Source organism: Microcaecilia unicolor, chromosome 1, assembly GCF_901765095.1.
Source record: "Microcaecilia unicolor chromosome 1, aMicUni1.1, whole genome shotgun sequence".
NCBI classification, from domain to species: Eukaryota; Metazoa; Chordata; class Amphibia; order Gymnophiona; family Siphonopidae; genus Microcaecilia; species Microcaecilia unicolor.
The window spans coordinates 73,567,344-73,586,192 of NC_044031.1; the positions used below are offsets into that span (position 1 = coordinate 73,567,344).

General features: G+C 41.2%; 1 protein-coding gene across 1 annotated transcript in view; it reads left to right on the top strand.

Annotated features, from left to right (window-relative positions):
* Positions 1-18,849, top strand: part of DPP6 (dipeptidyl peptidase like 6) — a 931,600-nt gene that overhangs the window by 325,604 nt on the left and 587,147 nt on the right. The window contains 1 exon segment of the mRNA XM_030198448.1: positions 8,007-8,032. Within this exon segment, the coding sequence (XP_030054308.1) occupies positions 8,007-8,032 (26 nt within the window).

Below are 18,849 nucleotides of genomic sequence, written 5' to 3' on the forward strand. Positions count from 1 at the left end.
AACAGGGGTGAAATGGGCAATAATGAGTCTTTAATGAAGAATTCAGGCCTTCCTTTCTCTGAACCGTGGAACGCACTGATTGATTATCTTATCCATCAGCCTCATTATCTCATTGTAGATATGCAAAGTCACTCAGGTAATGTTAATCTTCATTAAAAAAAAAGGTGGGGAAAACCACAGGGCGCATCAATGTCATCTATGGGAAAGAAGCCAAAATCAATTACCCATATTTCTATCTCCACTCTGCCTCATTTGCATACTCCAAAACACTTAGGGGTCCTTTTACTAAGGTGTGCCGAAAAATGGCCTGTTCTCTTGTAGGCACATGTGTTGGACATGCGCAGGTCCATTTTTTAACATGGCTGCAAAAAAGGCTTTTTTTTTTTTTTTTTGCCAAAAATGGACATGTGGCAAAATAAAAATTGGTGTGCACCCATTTTGGGCCTGAGACCTTACCGCCACTCATTGACTTAGCTGTAAGATCTCACGCATTAACTGGATGGTAATTGTCAGTGCATGTACACTGCCGATTGCCACCCAGTTACCACCATGCGGTAGAAATTTTAAAATATCTTCTGCCGCAGGTATCGGACGCGCGTAAAAAATGGAATTACCGTCCGGGGCATGTGGTAGCTGGGCGATAGTTCCAAATTGACCTTTAATAGATGTGGCACTATTTGCAAGCAAGGTCAATTCAGTGCCCATTTTGCATAGGTTGATGTGATTGGAATTGAGACGTCCAAGTCAGTTCGTGCTCAGTTCCACAACAATTTTACAAAAGGCTCTGATGACCAGAGTCTTTTGTAAAATAAGTAGAACAGCACCTGCAAATACATGTATATTTACCAGCACATAGAGCAGGATCATGATATTTGAAAACCATCGCATGACAGCTTCCACATGTAAGTGCTGGTGCTTACACATATAAAGGAGCTGGCTTATTTACATATAAGGGGCACCAATTCATATATATATTGGGTGTCTGGAAAAAACAGGACCCCCAACATTTTTCCAAATAACCCCAAAACAAAATGTACTATTATTTTAAAAATATTACTATTATTGACAGATATTACTGCAAGATGCTGTAAAAACTGAATAATCCCTGTTTTCAAAATGGCGTCAGTCGGGAAGTGACCATTGAGATCCGTTTTAGCAAAATGTCATGTAGGGACGAAGATGAAGCTGCAATTTAGATTTTGTGACAAAATAAGGCATATGGTACAAAGAGTTTGCTAAGGGAGTTTCCTAATAAAGATTGGACTAATATATTCTTAAAGATCATACTAACCCCCCTGTTTAGTAAGCGGCACGCTAATGCCGACTTTGAATGGGCTGCGTCGGCATTGCTGTGCAGCAACCGCTAGCATAGCTTAGTAAACAGAGGGGTAAATGTTTAAACAATTGCAAAGTATTTTAAAACTATGTAAGGGATCCCGTTTTTTCCAGACACCGTGGCCTCTATATATAAAATGTATAAAAATATACATATGAACTGGTACAAATTAACAAGAAAGGCACCCCAAAGGGTTTCTTTTTTGAAATTTAAAGGGACAAATAATACACAGGGGTTATGGCATTAGCTCTCCTAGGGCGTCTTTTACTAAGGTGCGCTCACATTTTTAGCGCGCACTAAAAATGGATGCATGCTAAGCGTTAGAAATGCCCATAGGAATGCATAGGCATCTCTAACATTTAGTGCACACACAATTTTAGTGCTAAAAACGTGAGCATGCCTTAAAAGGAGGTCTTAGGCCTCTTTTATCAAGCCACGCTAGCAATTCCCATGCTGCATTGCCGCCAGAGCCCATTCAAAGTTAATGAGCATTGCCGGCATTACTGCAACAGGAGCCATTAGTGTGGCTTGAAATAAGAGGTCCTTAATCCCTTGTGTTAAGTGCTGGCCAAAAACACACTTTAAAAAATTTGCACTCACTTTAGAACAGGTGCAAAATCCAATTGAGCATCATAAAATCGGAAATAAGCATAAACTTTAGGCCAGCCCAAACCACATCTTCTTGACAAGTCTACATCCCAGGGGTCTTGATGTATAAATAGTGGCTTTCTGAAATCTCTTTTTACATGGGTAGTCAATATGCTTGTGTAAATGCTAACTTTAGCATTTTCCTCCTAAAAAAACATGTTTTATTTGCAGGAAATGGCTTTTTAACAATTGTGCAGATATGTAAAGGCATATAAGAAAGTTTAAACTCCACATCAACAGTTGTCAGTAAATTTCAGTACACCCTGTTAAAACATAATAGGAGGAACATGCCTCAACGAGCTCAGACAGCATTTGTCAATAATGGCTGTGGTCTTTTCATCGGTATAAAAAACGCCCTTATTATATGGCTTGTTACAGTGTTGCAACTCACAGTCCAATTTTTTAAATTTTATCTTATTTTCTTACAGAGTTGGGTTTTTTTTTTACTTATCTCCAAACCCATTGGACATGGACATTTCAGAAAAAGTTATGAAGCAGTTCTGAAGCTACCAAACAGATTTGGAGATAAGCAAAACAAAAAAAAAATTCTTCTATTTCTAAGAAAAAAGGAAGTGAGGATATTGGCCTATAATTTTCCACAATACAGGGATCCAGAGAAGTATTCTTGAGAAGAGGAGGAGACAGAACTGCTTAACTTGGTGATTAATTTTAGTTTTAAAGAAATAAAATTGGTAAATTTAATTTTCACGATTTGAAATGTCATTTAAATTATTTAGATTAACAGTATGTATTTATTATATTTTTTAATCATCTGTAGACAGAAAGCAGAGGGTAGGGTTAAATGACCATTTCTCTCAATGGAGGAGGGTGAATAGCGGAGTGCTGCAGGGATCTGTACTGGGACCTGTGTTATTTAATATATTTATAAGTGATCTGGAAATCGGAACAAGTGAGATGATTACATTTGCAGTTGTCACAAAGCTATTCAAGGTTGCAGGAAGAACTTAGGAAATTGGAAGAGTGGGCTTCCAAATGGCAGATGAAATTTAATGTAGACAAATGCAAAGTGATGCACATTGGGAAGAATAATCCAAAACATAGTTTCCTGATGGTAGGGTCCACTTTGGGGGTCAGCATCCAAGAATAAGATCTAGTTGTTGTTGTTGTTGTTGTTGTTGTAGATAATATGCTGAAATCTTCTGCCCATTGAGCGGCGGTGGCCAAAATAATCAAACAGGATGCTAGGAATTATTAGGAAAGGGATAGTAAATAAGACTGAGAATACCATAATGCCTCTGTATTGCTCCATGGTGCGACCTCACCTTGAGTATTGCTTTCAGTTCTGGTTGCCGTATCCCAAAAAGATAAAGCGGAATTAGAAAGGGTTCAAAGAAGAGCGACCAAAATGACAAAGGGGCTGGAACTCATCTCATATGAGAAAAGGCTAGCTGAGGGGAGATGAACAAGTAGAAGTGAATAGATTTTTACCCTTTCCAAAAGTACAAAAACTAGGGGACACTAAATGAAATCACATGGAAATACTTTTAAAACAAATAGGAGGAAATATTTTTCACTCAATGAATAGTTAAGCTCTGGAACTCGTTGCCGGAGGATGTGTTAACAGCAGTTAGCATATCTGGGTTTAAAAAAATGTTTGGATAAGTTTCTGGAGGAAAAATTCATAGTCTGCCAATATTCAGCCCTGGCCTGCTTAATTTTTTTTTAATTGAAGCCCCCCAAGTACCCGATGTGTCTCATCCCCTCCCGCTCCCCCTCCCAATACATGGCTACAAACCACTTCCCCTCCCCCAAATGCTACCCGTCCCAACCCCCCAATCCCCAACCCCTCACCTCTCTTTAGTTCAGGTACTTTCCACCCCCCCAGGTCTACCTTAATCCCTGGTGGTCCGGTGGTGGTCATTGGGGGCAGGAGCAGAGCCCCCTCGCTCCTGCCCCTTGCGACACCTTTCCAAAATGGCTGCCATGATTGGCTCATTATTCAGCTTTTGAGCTGACCTAAATTCACCCGCTTAAGCTTATGCAGGCGTCAGCTGAATATCACTGGCACCTGAATAAGCCCTGGCTCCTCCCCAACACGCCCCCTGGTCTATCCATGACCGGCCCTCATTTTTGGGGGACCAGTCAGAGGCAATATTCAGCGGCACTGCCTGCTGAATATTGGCAGTTGGGCAGGAACAGGCGATTTAAGCGAGCCTGAGCCTCTCCAGCCCTCTTAAATCAATTTGAATATCACCCTCTATATATTTATACTTACAGCATAGAAGTGAATATTTTGGCTCAAATAACTAGATGAGTAATTTGGAATGTACACTGTGTTTCATATTTGTTCACAAATATAATTTATCTGACCCCTGATGGAAATGAAAGTTGGTATGTGCTCTCTCAGTGACTACTGTATGCCATTACAATATTTTGCTCAGGATGTTTTGTATAAATTTACATTTTTTATGACTCATTTAATATGAACTGTACAATAAAGGAATAAAATGTCTATTTATATTAGCAGTACTTACAAAATGACAACCTTTCTAGACTGCATAAGACTGTAATTTTTCAGTTTCTTTGATATTTCAAAATGTAGGACAAAGCCTGCCGCAGACATCATTCACAGTTAGTAAAGCCAGGTATTAAGAAGACTCAAGTCTTATGCTCATGGGAGTAAGAACAACTGTGTGAAGTGCTCTCTGTACAAAAAGATGTTTGAACATCTGAAAATGAAATCAAGATGCACATCCATCTCAGAAACTAGGCACATTTTCTAAGTGCAAATAACCTTTTAAAATTCAACCTTTTAAAACAGAGAACAAAACCATTTGTTGTAGGAATTCTGAACCCAATCCATGGAATACATTAAGCTGGTCTGATTTTTAAGATATCCACACAATCACTACGCATTGTTAGTCAGCTCTGCACCCCCATGCTAAGCACCCTCAATACTGAGCAAGCTCCTTCATTGTATCCAGGGAGGAGTGATATGTATTGTGTCTGGCACTCCAATTATTTTGAATTCTTGGTGTCTATGTATGAGATAAATATGCACATACTACCTTTATTTTATACAAATCTATCTCATGCATATTTACTGCGGCTGCCCTAAAAACCTGACTGGTGTGGTGTGTCTCAAGGACTGGGTTGGGATGACACAAGCACACAAAAAGTTGGCCTATAGAATTATGGTCCAAGTATTCTAGTTATTCTATTACTATGATTTTGTATGTTTGTAGCCACCACAGATCTTCCCAAGTTCCTTTTTGGCCAATTTCAAAGGCTAAGTTAATATATTCAGTTGATGATAGGATCTTACATTTTGGATTGAAAATAGGCACCTTGGGCTTCATATTAAAAAAAAAAAAAAGGCTGAGCTCCTAATTCTAGGGAGGCAATTCTATAAGTGGACACCTCCATTTAGATATCCCATGGTTGTGCAATAGGAGCCTGTCCCATAAAGGAACCAAGGTGCCTAGGTTCTATTATAGAATACTAGTGTAACCAAATATTGATGTGCCTAACATTTAGGAGTCCGCATTTATGCCAGCCACCCAATTTTATGCTATTGTAGAGGCAGCTGTAAATCTCTATAACTAGGCCACTCTCCCCTCCCCGATCTTACTTAAAGTTCATGGTCCCCCAATGAAGTAGCCTCTCAAGCAGCTCTGTGTTGAAACGTATTAATCCGCAAATAAACCTGTTCTGGAGACGGGAAGGTGGTAGAACTAGAGGACATGAATTGATGTTGAAGGGGGACAGACTCAGGAGTAATGTCAGAAAGTATTTTTTTCACAGAAAGGGTGGTAGACACGTAGAATGCACTCCCACGGGAGGTGGTGGAGATGAAAACGGTAATGGAATTCAAACATGCCTGGGATAAACACAAAGGAATCCTATCTAGAAGGAATGGATCTACGGAATCTTAGTGGACATTGGGTGGCAACGCCAGTAATTGGGAAGCAAAACCAGTGCTGGGCAGACTTCTACGGTCTATGCTGTGATCGTAACTGAATAGATATGGATGGGCTGGAGTGTAAATTTAAGGGGCTTTGACGTTAGCTTCTGAACTTTTAGTACAAGAACAGTGCTGGGCACAATTCTACGGTCTGTGCCCTGAGAATGGCAAGGACAAATCAAACTCAGGTATACATATAAAGCATCACATACCATGTAAAATGAGTTTATCTTGTTGGGCAGACTGGATAGACCGTTCAAGTCTTTATCTGCCATCATTTACTATGTTACTACGTTACTGTTACAATTGCAAGGTGGTGTGCATAAGGGAGGGGCTCAGGCAGGGCAGTGGAAGTCTTGCGAGGCTGCCACTGGAAGTCTTGACAGCCAATTTAAAAGAGCGATACAGCAACAAGGGGGTCAGCGTCAGCAGTGGGCAGGGCAGCCCTGGAGGTGGGGGACCAGATGACCACTATGAATAGTCTCAAAAGGAAAAGAGTGAAAGTAGTGGAAGGGTCATCCACCATAGGACACTAACACACAGGTAATTAATTGTTCAAGAGGCTTTATTGGCAATTACTTGCATGATAATGTCCTATGTTGGAAGATCCTTCCACTATTCTCCATCTTTTCCCTATTTTGTATCATGTGAGGGGTCTGTCCATGTTCTGCATGTGCAACTTAGATGAAGGATTCTGCTAGCATGTAGTGTCTGTATAGGAATGTGTAACAGTCCAGATTGTTCCAGTTTCCAAGTAACAGGTATATTGGTGTTTGGGGAGGGGGGGTGTTAGTTTTTCTATCTATGTGGCATGGTATGGAGTGTTGCTGATAAGGAAGGAGAAAGAGCTGGGATTTAGAGAAAGCGAACAGAGATGGTGCCATGTCAGGCTTAGAGAAAGTTCACTCTCCCCTTGTGTGAATGTGAGGGGTATAATGAGAGAAATTTCCAATGATGCTAGCTCATTTCAGTAAAAAAAACCCCAAAAATAAAAAACTTCATTGCTTTGATATATTCATATTCAGTGTTTTAGTCTGGGGGTGTGTGTTTTTTGAAGAACCATAATGAATATGTATGTATGCAAATGAATATGCTAAGAAGCCAAGTCACACCCTTTGCCCTCTCAAATGAAATGACCAAACTATGCCCATGCTCAACCTCCTCCTTATTTCCATTTTTGTGGAGAGGAGCCACATTTGCCCTTCTCCAGTCCTCCGGGACAACTCCTGACTCTTGAGAAATGGCAGAGACTCTAGAACTTCCCTAAGTTCCTTCAGTACCCTCGGATGCATGCCATCTGACCCCATCATTTTGTCTACCTTTAGTTTAGCTAGTTCCCCATGAACACAATCCCTTGAAAATCATTCAGAATCTACCACACTTCTATTCCTATTTGTCTTTGTCTTCTGCAGTCCTACTCCTGGTGCTTCAGCCGTGAACACAGAACAGAAATGTTTGTTATGCAATTCCGTGTTATCCTTGTTAGCCATTATGTATTCCTTGTCAGCTTCCATATATTCTTCCCCTTCAACCTTGAGTCTCACAATGCTACCTTTGCACTTCCTCCTATCACTAACATATCTAAAAAGAAATGTCTTCCTCCCTCCCCCCCATTTTACCATATTGGCTATTTTTTCTTCCATTTCCATCTTTGCTTTGCTTTTCCAGATATTGTTGCCTGTTTTCCTCTTTCTGCAATCTTTTTCCTTGCCTTTTTATCTACTACTTTTGAGAACCAAAGTAGCCTTCTTTCTCACTTAATTGTATTTATTTTATTTAAAAAGAGATTTATTGTCCTTAAAATTTTCAATTTTGCCCGCTGCTTTCCTACTTTTTCCAGATGATCCCATCCAACTAACAACTATTTGATGTAATTTCCCATCTCAACAAAGTTAGTTTTTTTTTAAGCCTAGACCTTCACTTTTAAATGAACCTTCTCCACACCTGCCTTAATATTGAATCGCAGCATCTGCTGATCACTGGATGCCAGATGATCACCCACTATAACATCAGAAACACTCTCCTCATTCATAAGCACTAAGTCCAGTGTTGTTTTTTTTTTTTAAATGCTGACTGTCGCTGGATAAATTATAGCAGGCCCCAAATTTTCAATTCCAGGCCTTGTCCAGGCACCATCAATGACTATCAGTATCTGACTGGACTTGTCAAGCAACCAGAATTTATGCAGGTCCTGGTTGATATCAGTCAGGCTCCCCCCTTCCACCCCAATGATTCTAATCTACCATTCCCATTCATCCCTTTCTCCCTCTCTCCCTCTGGAAGATGAACAGGCCCCCTGATCACCCTCCTTTCCACCCTTAGAAGATGAATAGACTGCCACCCAGGATCCCTCATCCCTTATTCCCTCCCCCCCCACTCCGCCATCCCAGGAATATCAACAGGTTTCTCTCTGGGCCTACCTGATCAGTCTCTGATTCTGTATCAGAGAATAGGCAGAACCAATGCCCACTTGCTACTGCCCATTGTGGCTGCCCCTTCAAATGACAAAAAAAATACTATGAGGCTGTCATAAAATTGCCATAAAACTGAGAATCTAATAATTTTAACCAAAAATGTATAGGCTGTGATTTAATATGTAATTAATTTAGGTTTGTTTGATTCTGTTAATCCACCTACAAAATTTAATGTTGTCTCTTCTAAGTCCTAAGGTAGCTATTAAAAGTAAGAGCTCAAATAAGTTCTTGCAGATTCTTTAAACCTTAAATCAAATAATTATATTTTTGCATTTTAAGTAAAACAAGATGTATCCAGCCTTGTGTTATGTTAAAATTAATTGGCAATCTGAGTGTTCTTCATTTGTTCAGAACATAAGATGTTGCTCACAGTTTGCATAACAATCTTCAAAATAATGAAGTAAGGTCAAAGCCACACAATTTTGCTTAAACTAAATTGCCACTAATTGCATCGCACACTTTGATAAGGTCAGTTAATGTTGCCTTTGTACCTTGACCATTACAAATGTATTATTTATCTCTGTCAAGGAAACCGATGCTTTTAGTGTAAAATTTAGTTGCATTTCTCACATAGTACTTTTCATTAACAAGTTGCACAGATTTAAATACAAATTATTTGGAGAGACTGTACAGATTATTTGGACAGTTCCCACTGGACAGATCCCACCCACCAATTCCCATCTGGACAGTTCCCACCTGGGACAATTCTCACTGAACCAATTCCCACCACACCAGGGAGGACAATTCCCACTCGTAACCCAAAAAATACAAAAAACTCTAGGACAAATAATCTCCCTCCCTTTTCTCTTCCACATCGTTTGGGGAGCCAGTACCCCCTCACACCCCCACAACATTATCTTTTACACATCCCCTTTCCCCTTCCAGACATTCAGTTCATGTGTGTGTGTGTGGGGGGGGGGGGGGGCAATGCCCCCACACCCCCAATCTAGGTTTCAACCTAATTCATGTTTAAGCTGGGATCGAAATGTCATAAATAAGTAAATAAATAGATAAATACAAACTGTAGTTCATGTCCAGTGGGAACTGTTTAGGTGGGAACTCGCCTGATACCGTACAGATAATGTTCCAAATAAAAGTTATATTACCGAACATATATATTCATTTGACAGAAGCTTTAACATCCTTATACTACTTCTTCTGCATATTCCGGCCGATATGCAAAGTGAGTTAACCGGCCGGGAATGGCTGCCGACCGATTAACTCGCTACTTGGTCATTTTTAGTGGCACTACAAATGATCAGTTAGCGCTGAAGTGGAGGCTGGCTACGTCGGGGGGGGGGGGGGCTCCCCCTCCCGACGTAGCCAGCCTCCACACCAGCATTAATCGATCATTTTCAGAGCTAACCAGCCATGTTTAGAGCATAAATAGGACCACGTAAATAACTGTCCTGTGTTTATTCGCTAGCCCATGGCCAGTTAAGTCTGAATATTGACTTAACTGGGTATGTGCTAGCTGGCTTATGAAAAACAGTAAATTCAATGCGAAAGACTGCACAGGGCCCTGCATTGAATTTCCAGTTTTAGTGCCAGTGGCTGTATATTAGCCGGTTTATTTCTATAGTTATACTGGATATATATAACAGTGAACAGATTTGCATAAGAGACAGTCTTTTCTCTGTGGCATTTACCATCTAGTCTCCAAAATCATCAACAAGGGATCAAGGGCCAGTTTATATAACACCCTCTGGAAATGTCTCAGGTAGCTTAGTGCTCTCAACTCAATATTTATTGCAATAGCTCATCGGTAGAAATATATACTGACAATAGTTTTTAGGCAACAATAAAGTAAGAGGAGACAGCTTTTCCATAAGAAGGTAAATTCAAGATAAGGAGCTGTGATATAAAGTTGGAGAGAGGAAGGTTCAGGGTTTATTATTATTATTATTATTATTATTATTATTATTTATTGCATTTGTATCCCACATTCCCCCACCTATTTGCAGGCTCAATGTGGCTTACATAGATTTGTTGACATTGTCATATCAGGATATCAGATACAGTTAGTAGTGTGTAGCGATCAAGAAGGGAAGAGGGAAGAAGGGAGGGAGTGAATTGGATAGCTGTATAAGGTAAGCTTTCATAGTTGAGAGGGTTGGTGAGGTGAGTTAATGATGTTAACTTAAGGAAATGTTTCTTTGTTGAGACGGAGATGCACACCCTGATTAGCCTATTAGTAAATGTATTTCCAAGCAATAGGTTACCAGAGGACCAAGTTCTTTGCTGTCATTGACATTGTAGAGGTATGAGACTTTTTGCAGCTAACCAGTTCTTGTAGAGCTCATTTTTGTGAACCCTGATACATTAGCAGACTATAAGATGCAGCCTTTCCAGTGCCTACAGCAGGGATGCAGGAGCTCAGGTTACAATTGCCACCAATAAGCCAGGTTTTCAGAATATCCCTAATGAGTATGCAAGAAATAGGTCTGTAAATCCATCTCATGCATATTTATTAGGGTATTCTGAAAATCTGGCTTGTTTGCAGCACTCGAGGCCTGAACTCCTACAGTATAGGGTAGTCAGGGTTGGATGGGAGGGGGGATGTGAGATTCTGATATTCTTCAGATTTAGGGAAAGATACGGGAACTCCTTAGGCTTCTAGAATGTTATTAAACTTCCTAGCATGGGGATAGTAATGGTTCAGTCTTTCAATTAAGCCTTTCATCAGATTCTTCACCTGGATGTCGCCTTCCATGTCTCTTCTCTCCCCACCCATGTCCTTTCAAGCCACTCTGTGAAAATTCTCATTGACACAACTGCAGGTATATCAGTTGTCTGCTCTTCTAGAATTCTACCCTAGATTCATTCACTTCCTCTCCTGAAATTTAGAAGCTCTCCCACTTTGTCCCTTTGGACCTACAAATTGCCCCATGTACTAGGCTTAATTTCATACCCTTTGGAAGAAAGCAGGAGATGCCAAAATCATGATGTCACTCATTTCTTCTCAGTAAGGGGTCCTTTTACTAAGGTGCGCTGAAAAATGGCTTGCTGAAGTGTAAGCATGGGTTTTGGCCGTGCGCTGATCCATTTTTCAGTGTGCCGGTAAAAAAGGCCTTTTTAAAAAATTTTGCCGAAAATGAACGTGCGGCAAAATCAAAATGAAAAAGCCAATCAGTAGTCGAGCGGTAACTCCATTTTGATGTGCGTTGGGTGTACGTAGACACTTACGCGGCTTAGTTAAAGGGCTCCTAAGTGAAATGCTCATGCTATTTTCCAATGTATTTATTAGGATTCTGAGTAGCATTACCACTCTATTGTTGACTTCCATTGTGGCTAAGCTAACTCTTATTCTAACAGCAATCAAGTGACATTTTAAAGTGCTTCTAATTTTGATTTATTTATTTGTTTATTTATTTGTTGTGAGGGCATGCTAGATTTATTGCCTAGTCCCTACAGCATTATTTATGTTTTTCTGCAAAATAGATCAACTGTGGAATTTTCCACTAGCCTCCTGAGTTTTGGGGTGTTTGTTCAGGCTCTGCTTTCTGTTGACATTTAAAAGCTTTGGAATAACAAATAACTCTGCATGATTGTTGTGTGTGTTTAACAGAAGGATTTATTCAGCTGGGCACTTCTCCAAAGTGAGCTCTCTGCACAGCAAGCGCCAGTTCAGTCAGCAATAGCTGGAGACAATGTTTTGTGCAGTTCTGACTCACTCTTTTTCTGTCTCAAAATTAATAGCATGGTACAATACGATTTTTATATAACCTTTTTCATACAAAAGTATCCCAAAATGCTTTACAATTGGATTTTCATATTAGTAATGAAAAGAAATATATGCTCAAATGTATTTTTCAAGAACACAGAAACTCTTGAGGATTGGCAAATTCATTTTGGCAGTTTTACTTGTCAAAAATATTGCTACTCAGTAGAGCAAGTACACAAAGACAGTACTTTTAGTTTCAATTAAGGGCAATGCAGCAATGAGATATTTCTTGCTTTTAAATTTAGTATCTAGCTAAAGAAATGACAGAAAGGGGACTAGTGCATTAAAGCAGCAAGAGATGCTCTTGATGATTAAGTTAAAATTAAGTTACTTTGTACAGATATAAAAGTGCTAAGAATTCCCAACTCAAACATTTTCCATTTGCAGGAAGGCCACCTGATACAGTATAACGACCAAGGTGGTGCATCTCTGACTTGGCCCCTGTAGCTGAAGACTTCTGGCACCTCTTCCTCCTCTCCTAGCATCTCAACTCCACCCCCCAACCCCCTCTACCTTTGAAAGCCTTTGTTTCTTTGCCAGCAGTGAGCAGTGACTGATACCCACTGCTCACATTGACCCTGAGTCTTCCCTCTGATGCAACTTCCTGTTTCCGCATATACTGAACCAGGTCAGAGGGAAGGTTCGGGGGCTGGTGGGGGTACATTGAGGTGGGGGGGGGAGGGAAAGATTTGAGATTTGCCCGATTGCCTAGAGGGAGGAGGGAGGGAGAGATGCTGAGCAGGGGGTAGTGGGGGTAGGGCAGAGTTCTCATGTCCACCCACTTTGGCCTCAAGTTCACCCAAAATTGGGTGTCTGGCCATGCCCCTGATAAAGACTCCACAGAGTAGTCACTTATCTGACCTATTCCAATGACTTGTTTTTCATCTTTATGTTTAGTGGAATTTCAATGTTGTCTTCTGAGTGGGCACACCAAAGCAGTTTACAGTGTATTACAAGTAAAATAAGAAGAACTCCAATAAAAACAGGACAGATCAGAGAAGATTAGAGGTTGGACAATATCGCAAGCTATGAGTAACCCTACCCTATCTTGTCCACTGTCTAAGTTGAAAATATCCTTGGGGGTTCCAGAGTCAAAAGCCAGGGTATGAAAGTGGATTTAAAGATCGGTTTTCAATCCTTTTTAGGAGTACTCCTTCTGTAGGCTGTTCAGGAGAGCGTTCCAAAGAGAAGGGGCAAGGAAAAAGATGGCTGTACATCTTGAGGGCATTAGAGAGATAGCCAGCAAATTTGTAGATTGGGACCAGAGGGATTGAGAGGTTACATAGGGAGTAAGAAGTGCAGATAGATAAGATGGTGCTTCAGTATAAAAACCCTGTGGACAAGCAGGAGAATCTTGAATTGGAAGAAACAGATGGGGAGCCAGTGGTTATCCATGAGTTGGAAAGAGGGTTAACAGATGATTTCTGAATAGTTTGAAGATTTTTGAGATTGGTAGCCCTAGAACCACAGTAGACAATGTTACGGTGGTCAGTACAGGAGGAAACTAATGGGCTCATTTTCGACAGAGAAGGACACCCATCTTTCGACATAAATCAGAAGATGAGCATCCTTCCCACAAGGTCGTCCAAATCAGTATAATTGAAAGCCGATTTGGACGTCCCCAACTGCTTTCCGTCGCGGGGACGGCCAAAGTTCAATGGGGCATATCAGAGGCGTAGTGAAGATGGGACTTGGGTGTGCTTAACACTAGGATGTCCTCGACCCATAATCGAAAGAAACAAGGACGTCCCTGACAAACACTTGGATGACTTTACCTCGTCGTGTTTTTATTACGGCCAAGGGACAAAAAGGTGCCTGAAATGACCAGATGACCACCAGAGAGAATTGGGAATGACCACCCCTTACTCCCCCAGTGGTCACTAACCCCCTCCCACCCTCAAAAAACATCTTTCAAAATATTGATTGCCAGCCTCTATGCCAGCCTCAGATGTCATACTCAGGTCCATCACAGCAGTATGCAGGTACCTGGAGCAGTTTTAGTGGGTACTGCAGTGCACTTCAGGCAGACAGACCCAGGCCCATCCCCCCACCTGTTACGTTTGTAGAGGAAACAGCGAGCCCTCCAAAACCCACCAGAAACCCACTGTACCCACATCTAGGTGCTCCCTTTACCCGTAAGGGCTATGGTAATGGTGTACAGTTGTGAGTAGTGGGTTTTTTTTTGGGGGGGGGGGGGTTGAGGGGCTCAGCACACAAGGTAAGGGAGCTATGTACCTGGGAGCAATTTATGAAGTCCACTGCAGTGCCCCCTAGGGTGCCCGGTTGGTGTCATAGCATGTCAGGGTGACCAGTGCACTACAAATGCTGGCTCCTCCCATGACCAAATGGCTTGCATTTGGTTGTTTCTGAGATGGACGTCCTTGGTTTCCATTATCGAAATCAGAAACGACCAAGTCTAGGGACAACCATCTCTAAGGATGACCAAATTTCAGGATTTGGGCGTACCTGACGGTATTATCGAAATGAAAGATGGACGTTTGGGTAGCTTGCCAAGTGCCCTTGACCTGGATTGGCCGCTGTCGGGGACAGGATGCTGGGCTCGATGGACCTTTGGTCTTTTCCCAGTATGGCATTACTTATGAACTTGTTTCGAAAATACGGGTTTCCCCGCCCCTGGATGAGGACGTTTTGCGAGGATGTCCTCATCAAAACTTGGACGTCCCTTTCGAAAATGCCCCTCCATGACATGAATCAGAGAACCTAAGATTGGGGGTAGAGATACTGCTTTATAGAATGGACATATCTAAGGGAGTATCATGGCGTGGACTATTTTAAGTGGTTAACTAAACTTTGAGCCTGGTATCCTTACCTAAACAGTAACATTGGGGGGGGGGGGGGGGAGTGCCATAAGGAAGAGTTCACGGTGTTGCCTTGTGCAGCCAAGGGAATGTCAACTTGGCAAAATCTATCAATATATGGTTTCATTTGTTATGGACTTTTGTATGTTGGTGTTCTCCAAGAGGAAAGACAATGAACTGCATAGGTGTGGAAATTATTCTAGGGATTAGGAACATAAGAACACAAGATATGCCATACTAGATCAGTCGAAAGATTCATTAGCACAGCGGGTTATCTTCAACAGGCCAATCCGGGTCACAACTACTAGACAGAATCCCAAGTAATAGATCCAATTCTTGTTGCTCCCACAATTTTTGTAGCACCATAAATGATGGTGCGGTAGGGGTGGGAAGTACCGCCGGGCTGCTGCGGTAGCCTAGCGATACTTCCATTATAGCGAGCTGTAATCCCGCATTGGGCTTACCGCCGCTTAGTAAAAAGAGCCCTTAGCATGTGGTAAAGGTTCTTTTTCTGGGGTAGCTGTATGGGAAGATGCTGGGAATGCCCCCAACAACAGCTTTTGCACTACCCACACCTTAGTAAAAGGGCCCCTATATATGGGTACGACAGATAAAATAACTAAAACATAAAACTAAAGCAAAACTAGGTGGGTTCTTTGGCACTGCATCAGAATGGGCAGACTTGTTGAGCTCGAGTCCCCTGTTTCCCATCAAATTCATTATTTCTGTGAACAGGGGCATAGGGTGACTACTGTACTTAATTTGGCAGTGCACCAAAATGTTTTCTGCAGCCATGAAGCTAAGGAACAAGAATGTTGAGATGCTGATCTTCAGTTTGGTCGTGCTCATGCATCACTGTGCCCTATTGATGCTGCACCTGTGCCTATGAATATTTGTTTTCATTTAAGCTGCTGAATATCTTTGTACCAGAAATATTTCGGAGTCCCAAATTTAGTTTAATTGAGCCATTAATCTTTGTGCATTTCTCAGATGTTAGTGATCTTTACCTAGGGCCCTTAGAAGAATTTAATTATAGTATCTGTCAAACTGTTTCTTCTTATTTTCCTGTGCAGAATACAAAGATATCATTAGTAAGATGGAGATCACATATTATCTACTATAATCTTCTTCTAACCCTTTCTGTGCTGTTAAAAGCTACCAATTTTAGCCCAATTTAAAATGCATATTTGAGATGAGGCCAGATCGCCAGCCTCAGTGAGGGGCCCTTTTATAAAGTGGCAGTAAACCCACTGTGGGCTTCCTACACGCCAAACAGGAAATACCACCTGCCTATCACAGCAGCCCAGAGATCGTTCCCATACCCAGTAGCACCAATGTTTACCCAGCGGCAATCAGGCAGTACCACATGCTACTCGGTTACCGCTGGGTTAGCATAGGAGCCGTTACCACCACCTCAATGGGTGATGGTAAATGCTTCCCCCTGAAATGGCCATACGGTAAGTGGTTCACTTACCATATGTCAACGCCAATAGAAGGTGACCTCTCCACTGAAGATCAAATGCCAAGCGAAAAAATGGAGCCAAAAGACCTCTCTCAGATGGTGTTCACAACACAGTCTTTATTCAACTCGATAAAATCAGCGACCCGACATGATTTGTGTTTCGGCTCTATCAGCCTGCGTCAGGGGTCTAGGAATTTGGACAGGCAGTGGGGGTGCAGTAACTGTGCACGGCTTGCGGCAGTAGTTCCAGCCTGAGGACGGCGGTTTCAGAGGCAGCGTGGCAGGAGCAGGTTTTGCAATTTCAACAATCTCTACAGAGATAAGTGTTCGCTTGATCTCTATTGGACCACATGCTGACAACCCTTTGGCTCAAGGCCTCCTGTCTTGGATCCAGTCATCCCTGCTGGCTGCCAACCTTACAGATTCCAGTTACAGAGGAGTGAGAAACCATATGAGATTTGGCTGTAATCCAACTGCTCTAGGAATATATACTGTCTAACAAATTCCTAGACCCCTGACGCAGGCCGACAGGGCCGAAACATGACTCGTGTCGGGTCGCTGATTTTATCGATTTGAATAAAGACTGTGGTGTGGACACCATCTGAGAGAGGTCTTTTGGCTCCATTTTTTCGCTTCACTTACCACATGGACATTTCTTTAAAAAAGGAAAAGAGACCGCCTTTTATCCACTGCTGTAAAAGGGGGCTTTAGCATGCATCAAAAACACGCACTGTGTAGTGTTTTCTCTATGGGTGTTTCCTCTTTTATCTTTTCCCTTCCCTACTTTTTATGATTTAGGGAGTGAAACCAGGTCCTTCCCCCTTTGCGACACCTCCTCATGAATAACTCATTTTCTTTATTTTCCCCCTTCGTTGTATATAAAACTTTATTTCATACTTTCCTGTCCCAGGAGTGGTGAGTGATGTGTGATCTCTCTCTCTCCTTTTCTTTTTTTTTTAATTACATTTGTACCCCGCACTTTCCCACTCATGGCAGGCTTAATGCGGCTTACATATTATATAAAGGTACTTATTTGTACCTGGGGCAATGGAGGGTTAAGTGATTTGCCCAGAGTCACAAGGAGCTGCCTGTGCCTGAAGTGGGAATTTAACTCAGTTCCTCAGGACCAGAGTCCACCACCCTAACCACTAGGCCACTCCTCCACTTTTCTAGGAGATACATCAACTCCATCAAAGTTATTTGCATATTTTTGAATATCGGTTTTGAAAATAATTTGAAATGAATTAAAATGCTATTGTGAGAATGGATTTCTATGCTTCATCGTCCCATTCTCTTCAAATGGATGTAGAAGACCAGTTGCTTGTGCATTCAAGGGCACTGGGTTATTAATCCTTTCCCTGGGTATTTTCTCAGTTAGTTTGTAGTAATTGACCTGTTTTTTTTTTCTTCCACAAGTTTTTTTTTTATTTGTTTCCTATTTGTGCTCTAGTGTTTGAGTGATAAATGTGGTGGGAAAAAAAATCTATCAAAACAGAATGAACTTCTTACTTTGTTGTTCTCAATATTTCATATGATACAAACAGACTGTGATTTTATTAGAAATGCTAAGAAATGCATTTCTAGTGTACGTAACAGAAAATGGAGCAAGCTTAATCTTGTGACAAAAATTGAATCTGAAAAGTACAAATCTGTAGTCAGATATAATTTGAGTTTACTTATACTAAAGTTGACTTGACTACTGATTTGCAAATTTTATAATACTTTTATTATATGGAGTGAGTCTAAAAGTCAACTGAGCTCTCATCTCTGAAATTTACATTGGAATCGGTTGGTCTTTGAGAATTTTTTAATCCATCTATCTATCTATCTATCTATCTATCTATCTATCTATCTATCTATCTATCTATCTATCTATCTATCTATCTATCTATCTATCTATCTATCTATATATCCATCCATCCCAAGGTACAGAGCTGAACAAATTCTGTGGAACATCTGAAAATAGTCATCTAAGGATAATAGAAAGGAGAAAGGTGAGGGCAATGTCATGTGGTCAAATCCTATTCCAACTGGACTTTTAAAGGCAATTGGGAAATGGGTTGGAACCATTACATTCCAGAATGTGAATGCATTACTAACCCAAGGTCAGTTTCTGGAGGTACTGAAGCAGCCAGTCCTTAACAGTGACGAGTTCTTATCAGCCAGTTTCTCTCTTTTCTTGGAAGGTTTATGGAATACACAACTAGTGAAGTTTCTGGAAATGGGGAATAGACTTAGCCCAAGACAGTCTGTATTTTGGAGTGGTCACGGGATGGAAATTCTGTTAGTATCTCTCTTGAGTGACATTTGCTGTAGCTTAGACAAGCATAAGGATGCTCTCTTGAGTTTTTTTGGATTACTCCACAGCTTTGATACAGTTACCTACTATTTACTGTTGAAGAGGCTGTGGGACTTAGGATTGCCGGGATGGTATTTTCTTGGGTGTCCTCATTTTTTACTG